Here is a 7,469-nt window from a genome sequence, read left to right as displayed (position 1 = left end):
CATACGGCCTAGGTACAATTGGTTGTATTGCGGTAAAGAGAGGTGCTGTGGAGAATATTACGGGCGGTTCCCTTGAAACTGTCACTAGAGGGCGAACCATACAAGGCATGCCGGGTCCATTGGTCGGCATTGGAGGATACCCACATGGGACAAACGGGTTGGACATAGGGACGTTAGCAGCCCTACCTAATCTCGGGATCATCTCGGGAAACCCAGGGATTGCACTTGGAAGTTCCCTCCCATTAAACCATGCATCTGACAAGCTAAAAACACAATACAAAATTATGCTCGCTAGTCGAATATAGTATAGAAAATATCGTATCCATAGGGATTGGAGCTAAACAGTGTTTTCGTAGTTTACAACTTTATTGATATTCAAGATGATCAATAATTTAGATTTGTGTGAATTAAAATTAACATTAAAAAAAATCTAACTATTGACTAATGACAATTGCAATAAGAGTAAGCAAGAAGATATCAAGGGGAGAAAATAGGGGTTGATTGGATAGGTGTAAGATACTTGTTTGGGAATTAACTCTAGTTACTTCACTTCTGTGGTTCAAGTATGTCTCTCACATTCAGTCTATTATGTTCAAACATTCAGTCGAAACTCCTCTATCGATTAAGTCTCAACCTTACGATATGAACTAAGTTAAGCTTGGTGAATATATACAAGAATTCGTAGTGGATTGATCCTTAGGAGAACCTCTTTTGATTATCCTCCTAACTAGGTCTAAATATTGATTCAACTAGACTCTTTCGATTACTAACAAGAACCAATGAATTCAACCAATAGGATAATGCAGAACATCACAAATTATGCCTCTTTCGATTACATAAACAAGTGAATATATATGCAATAATAGAAAACCCAAAACGATTTAATACATAAAACTAGAGTTAATATCTACAAACAATTCTCAAAACACCAAATCCATCAATCCCTAAGGAATAATTACTCCATGGATATGGAGAAATTCATCAATATTAAGTTTAATTCAAAGAAAAATATAAAACATCCAAACCCTTGTCTTGAATGGGGATGAATGGTGAAATCCTTGTGCTCTTTATTCTCCCTCTTCTCCTTAGCTTCCTTACGTCTAAATTATGTCAAAAGTCCTCAAAATACCATTTTTCTATGTATATATACCAAGTAGGGTCGGGCCCAAACAAATACACCTTCTCCTACACGAAAAGGGACATTTTTGCCGTGCGCGGCCGCGCACTTGGAAGTGTGCTCGCGCACTTGGCCGCGCACTTTTCACACTGTTCTGCCTCATATGCACGGTCAGTGCGCGACCGTGCACTTGCTGCGCACTGTTCACCCTATTCTGTTGGGAATTTGAAAACCCATAAAACATGAAAGTTGTATCCCTTGGAATTGGCTTTCCAACAATATATTGTGAATCCCAAATAGAGTAACGAGCAAAACGTTATGTATATTTTACTAGACACTGCGTAATATGCCCGCTCGATTCTTCGTTCGTTCTTAACTATCATCCGTGGATCCCCGAACACGATTCTGGCTTAATTTCTTGGTCTTTTACTTAGACTTAAAAGCTCCAAATCACTTAAATTCATTCCATAACATTTACATAGCTCGAAATCACTCCTACGAGGCATAAAATACACAATTAGCACAAAATACTAGCGATTAAAGCTCAAACTCAACTAAAGTGCAGTAAATTGGAATGTAATAATTGATTAAAACACGGGATTATAGCCTACCATCAACTTCCCACATCTCTAGCATGCAAAGGCACAACATTCTATTTTCTTTAGCAGTGACTGACTCTGGCTGTGGAATAGCCGGTGTCGGGCTATCCTCGGGGTTGATAATTGGCAGAGTACTTTCGGAAGCCATAGGGACCTATCCTTTAGATCTTGTGAAGTATGGATGGGCAGCCAGATTACCAAAAAAACCAACCACCTAAACGAAACTTGGCTAATCGGCACACACAATAACCTTGTTAGTTTGAGACATTTAGCATATAGAAAATTGCACGTTGGGATGCAATGCACCTAAACGGTTAACGATTATATCACATGAGGACCCTAGACTCAGGTTTGCTGAGATGTGTAAATGCTACTGAAGCAACCAGATTATTGGAGGATATACATGTAGGAACATGCGAACCCCACATGAATGGGTTCACATTAGCCAAGAAGATCTTGAGAGCTGGATACTTTTGGATGACTATGGAAAGCGACAGTATCCGCTACGTACAGAAGTGTCACCAGTGCCAGATTCATGAGGATTTCATCTGGGTTCCACCGAATGAGTTAAACGTAATGGGTTCACCCTGGCCGTTCGCCGCTTGGGGCATGGACATGATTGGACCTATAGAGCCCGCATCATCAAATGGACACCGTTTCTTCTTGGAAACTATCGACTATTTCACCAAATGGATCGAGGCATCTACTTATAAGGCTGTCACAAAGAAGGTAGTGGCAGATTTCATCTGGAATAACATCGTCTGCAGATTTGGGATACTAGAGTCTATCATCACTGGCAACGTTGCTAACTTCAACAGCGACCTCATAAGAGAAATCTGTAAAAAGTTTAGAATCGTCCATCACAATCCACAACCTACAGACCACAAATGAATGGGGCAGTCAAGGCAGGCAACAAGAATATCAAGAGAATTCTACGGAAGATAGTGGGCAATTACAGAAAAGGCAAAAGAAACTACCTTTCGCTTTACTGGGTTACCAGACTACCATGAGAACATCCACTGGGGCAACGCCATACATGCTGGTATACGGAACTGAAGCTGTGATACATGCAGAGGTCGAAATACCGTCTTTAAGGGACATTCAAGAGGCAAAATTGGACGACACAGAGTGGATATAGGTCAGACAGGAACAACTCATGCTCATTGACGAGAAAAGAATAGATGTATTATGTCATGGTCAGCTATATCATAAAAGGATGGCCAATGCATTTAACAAGAGAGTGAAGCCTCGCCAGTTCGCATCGGGGCAGTTGGTTTTGAAAAAAATCTTTCCCCACCAAGAAGAAGCCAAAGGAAAGTTCGCACCAAACTGGCAAGGGCCTTATGTGGTTCACCGAGCACTATCGAATGGAGCTCGAATCTTGGCAAAAATGGATGGAAGAGTCAACACGAAGCCTATCAACTAAGACGCAATCAAGAGATACTACGTCTGAAGACAAATAGAGTTAGGTTTTTGCTGTAACAGAACTACGTTCAACCTGACTTCCCACGGAGGTATACGTAGGAAACCCACGTAGGGTTCGGTTTCTCTCCCCCTTTCTCTTGTAATAGAAAAACCAAATATCACTTTTGTATGTTGCTCAGGAACTACACAAACTTGATTTCCTCAGAAAGGAATACGTAGGCAATCCTCATCGAATTCAGTCGTCTTTTATAATTGAACTACATTCTGGCCTGATTCCATTTTGGATACATAGGCTGTCTGAGTCAGACTCGGCCATTTTCATTCTTAATCTTATCATTTTGCATATGTTATAATCGAACTACGCTTTGACCTGATTCTATTTGGCTGCCTGAGTTAGGCTCGGTCATTTTTATCATATTTTATCATAATCCATGAACTATGTTCAGACCTAATTTTGTTTCGGATAAGTAGGCAATCTAAAAGGGCTCGGTCATAACCTTAGGAAAGCCTTGTAATGCATTAGTTCGAATTAGGACACAGTCGCGACAGCAAGCAGCCGCGTTGTCAGAAGCATCACGGAAGATCGACATCAACAGGACAAAATTTTCAAGAGGATACGCTCGTGTGTAGAGAATCTTTCGTAACATGTCATAGTCCAGAACGACAACATTTGCCTTAAAAACAAAGTATTTTCAAAATATTTTCTAAAACAAAATATATATACTGTAATTTGTTCCATCTACCGAACTTTGCGGTGCAATCATGTCAATGGCTGGGGCAAACCAACACTTTGGTCGACACAAACCAACTTTCCCGCCCCCCGCTAAGAATATTTCTTTGAGTGCAGGGTCAACAGGAAGTAATGAAGCACTAAGACCACACTGGCAAATGACGGATCCACCGCTTACATAAGATTATCTCTCTTCCTTCATTACTTGAATTTTTCTGGTACATCTAAAGCTAACCTTTGAATCCTTTGAAGGTACCTTGGAATCAGACAGCTGATACGAAAAAACCTGTACATAGCAAATTGTCAGCTCAAACAATCGGAGCACCCTGTACAAATGAGCCATCGACTTCACTGATTGAAGTCCTATATATAGCAAACTGTCAGCTCAATCGACGGGAGTGCCATGTACAAATCGAACATTGGCTTCGCCAACCATAGCCTTGTATATAGAAAACTATAAACTTCTCCAACAAAGCAACTTGCATCGCCGCTCCGTCGCAATGGATGCCAGAATAGACATTCGCAAACCTCGTCACCGATGTTCTGCCAATCGATGACCGCAACTTAGCTTCGTAGTTGATAAGTGGGGATTCTGACTACTTGTTAGCACCTCTTTGCTTTCGTTTTAGTCCAAAAGCGTTTAATTGTGTTCCCAAAAATTGATGAAATATGCTTAATTGGAGGAATAGTGGAAAATGAGCCCCCAAGATGAAATCCAACTCAAGAAGGAGTGATCTGAACTCAAGGACACAAACATGCATAGAAGCTCAGAAGTGCGGACCACAAATTTTCATCTGCGGCCGCAGATTGTGAAGAAACTCCTATTAGAGACAAGTGCAAAGTGCGGTCCGTACATGACATGTGCGGCCGCAGAACCTGGGCAAGAGCAAAAGTTCAGAGAACTTGCATCTCAAGTTCAACAGAAGTGCGCATCGCACTATTATTGTGCGGCCGCAAAAGAACAGCTACGCGGTTGCAGTCACATTTGTGCGGTCTGCAGAAGAGCAATGTGCGGCCACACTCAGAAATGCGCAGACCACAGAAAGAGAGAAGTGCGGTCGCAGTTCAAAATTATGTGGGCGAAGGTTTCCATTCCTGTCAGGCTGAAGCAAAGTGCGGACCGCACATGGAATTGTGCGGACGCAGAACCTCCGAAAGGGCATTTTTGTCCAAAAATTCCAGCACTGTATAAATAGAAGAGTTTCACTTTTTTAGCTACAATAGATGTTTTCTTTTACTCTTTTTAGTAGTTTTTGCTGTTTTGAGGTTTTTGAATATTGATTTCATCATTTTAATTATCAATATGGGTTTAATTATCACTTCTTCTTTTTCTTGCAAATTAAGCATGCGTAGCTAGATTTTCACTAGGGTTGTGACCCAACCCTAGTGTGTAAAGCTAATGGGTGTTTGATTTATTGCTTGTTTATGGTTGAGTGTTGATTATCTAGCCTAGTTCTTGGTTTTATGTGAAGAATTAATGGTTGCAAACATTATTCCATGCCTCTTTGACCTGGCCTCTACTTGAGAAAGAGAGACTTAGTCTAGGAAAACTTGGCTAGCAAGAAATTGGGTCAATCGAGAGATTGATAAGCCCAATTAAAGGGTTGAACCTAGAGATAGTAAAACCCGACTTGAGCTTATCATCAATTGTTTTATTCAATACCCATTTGGACTTGAGAAAGCCAAATTGGGCAAAATCGCTCTCTGACCGAGAGGTATTGAGTGGGTACTTGGGTGTTGATAGCTATAATACACCCCAACCAATAAAACTAGCTTTAAAGTTTACAACCAATTAGGAGAACACCTAGGTGAAGGTCATAGCCCTAGGCCTTTTATATCATCTGAAAAACAACCAAAAATACTTTCCTAGTTTAAATTCTTAGTTAGTAATCTTAGTTTAAATTAGACCTAGAAACAACCCAAGTTTGTGGAAGTGCAATTTGAGATAATTCAAGCTCATACACTATAATATATATACCTAAGACCCATTCATAACTCCCTGAGGAAAATCGACCCCTACTCCTTGTTGGGTATTACTATTGCATCGACCGTTTTCATATCCTCAAATAGAGGAGTGAAATTGGACGAGATCAATTTTTGGCATCGTTGTCGGGGAATTAAAAAATGGCGTTAGCTATTTATTTAGGTGTGTTTTTGAAATATCTTTTTTTCCTTCCTTGTTACTAACGTGTGAGTATTGTAGGTGCAATCATGGCAAACAACAAGCTCGGAAACATAGCCGTGGGGGATGTGGACGTTGATAGTGATGAAATGGATGAGGTCCCTCTTGAACCTCAAGCCAATAGACGAGGACGACCGCCTTAAGACAATATACTCGTTCCACCCCCACCTCCACCACAAGCGGCTCCACACCGGGTGTTGCCGAATGAATTGTATATAAGTGCTATAGTCCCACCCCGTATTAGGGCGAGAAACTTTCAAATAACCAACGGAATGCTCACTTTCCTCGAGCAACGAGGGTTCTTCACCGGTGCACCGGGTCAGAATGCATATAAACACTTGAAGGGGTTCGTTGATACATGTTGGGGGAGAAAACAAACAAATGTCTCCGAGGATGCTTTGAGGCTAAGGCTTTTTCCCTTCTCTCTATGGGGGAAAGCTTTAGATTGGTCGGAATGTTTGCCAAATCATTCCATTCATACTTGGGATAAACTAGCGGAGAAATTTATTTCAAAGTACTTCTCTCCCGGGTACATGGCCATTCTTCGGGATGAAATTCTAGCATTCAAGAAAGAGCCCAATGAACCACTACACGAGATTTGGGAAAGATATAGGACAATGGTGAAAGAGTTTCCCAACAATGATATGACGGAGAACATGATTCAACAAACTTTCTATCGGGGGGTCAATACCACCAACCAATGTGTATTGAATCAACTTGCCAGAGGGAACTTCATGACTACACCTTATGCGGAGGCATGTGATATTTTAGATGAGATGGTGGATACTTCATTGGCATGGCAATCTAGAGCCAATGTTCCATAAGGTGATCCAAATGTTATTCTTCTTCATAGAGAGTTACATGACCATGGGCAAGCCATAGCCGAGTTGAAAACCACCATGAACCAACTGAAAAAAGGTTCAATTTCAACATGTGCAAAACCCGAGGAAAGTCAATTCTATGGAGGGAATGAATATGATGGTAAACAAGAGAAGAACAAGAAGTCCACAAGTGCAACAAAGAGTGGACAATTTTGTGCAAGAAGATAGTGGATTTGATCAAGGTGATTCTTACAATGATCAAGAAGAAGGGGTCCAATATGTGAACAACTTTCAAGGGAAAAGAAACAACTTCCAATGTCCTAGTCAATAACAATGATGACCTTCGAACAACCAAGGTAATTGGAATAGTGGAAACAATCAAGGCAATTGTAACAACAATAATCAAGGTAATTGGAGTAGAAGCAATAACCAAGGGAATTGGCAAAACAATAATAACCAAGGCAATTGGGGAGGCAACAACCAAGGCGGGTGGAACAACAACCAAGGAAATCGGGGGTCGGGTTCTCAAAGGCCCCCAATGTATCAACAACCGAGCGACCCACCTCCTTATCATTCTCATAGTCCTAGTTCCTCC

General features: G+C 41.1%; 1 protein-coding gene across 1 annotated transcript; it reads left to right on the top strand.

Moving 5' to 3' along the window:
- The first annotated feature begins 2,046 nt into the window (after positions 1-2,046).
- Positions 2,047-2,854, top strand: LOC138903172 (uncharacterized). The gene is made up of 2 exons (XM_070191097.1): positions 2,047-2,445; positions 2,597-2,854. The coding sequence occupies exons 1-2, from the start codon at positions 2,047-2,049 to the stop codon at positions 2,852-2,854; spliced, it is 657 nt and encodes a 218-aa protein (XP_070047198.1).
- The last annotated feature ends 4,615 nt before the right edge of the window (positions 2,855-7,469 follow it).

Source organism: Nicotiana tomentosiformis, chromosome 12 (genome assembly GCF_000390325.3).
Source record: "Nicotiana tomentosiformis chromosome 12, ASM39032v3, whole genome shotgun sequence".
Classification (NCBI taxonomy): Eukaryota; Viridiplantae; Streptophyta; class Magnoliopsida; order Solanales; family Solanaceae; genus Nicotiana; species Nicotiana tomentosiformis.
Note: the sequence above shows the minus strand (reverse complement) of the source record. Positions and strands in the feature narration are given on the sequence as shown.

Coding starts and splice junctions, on each gene's coding strand:
- LOC138903172 (XM_070191097.1), top strand. CDS start 2,047: ATGAGGACCCTAGACTCAGGTTTGCTGAGATGTGTAAATGCTACTGAA. Junction 2,446..2,596: donor ATAAGGCTGTCACAAAGAAG/GTAGTGGCAGAT, acceptor CACAACCTACAG/ACCACAAATGAATGGGGCAG.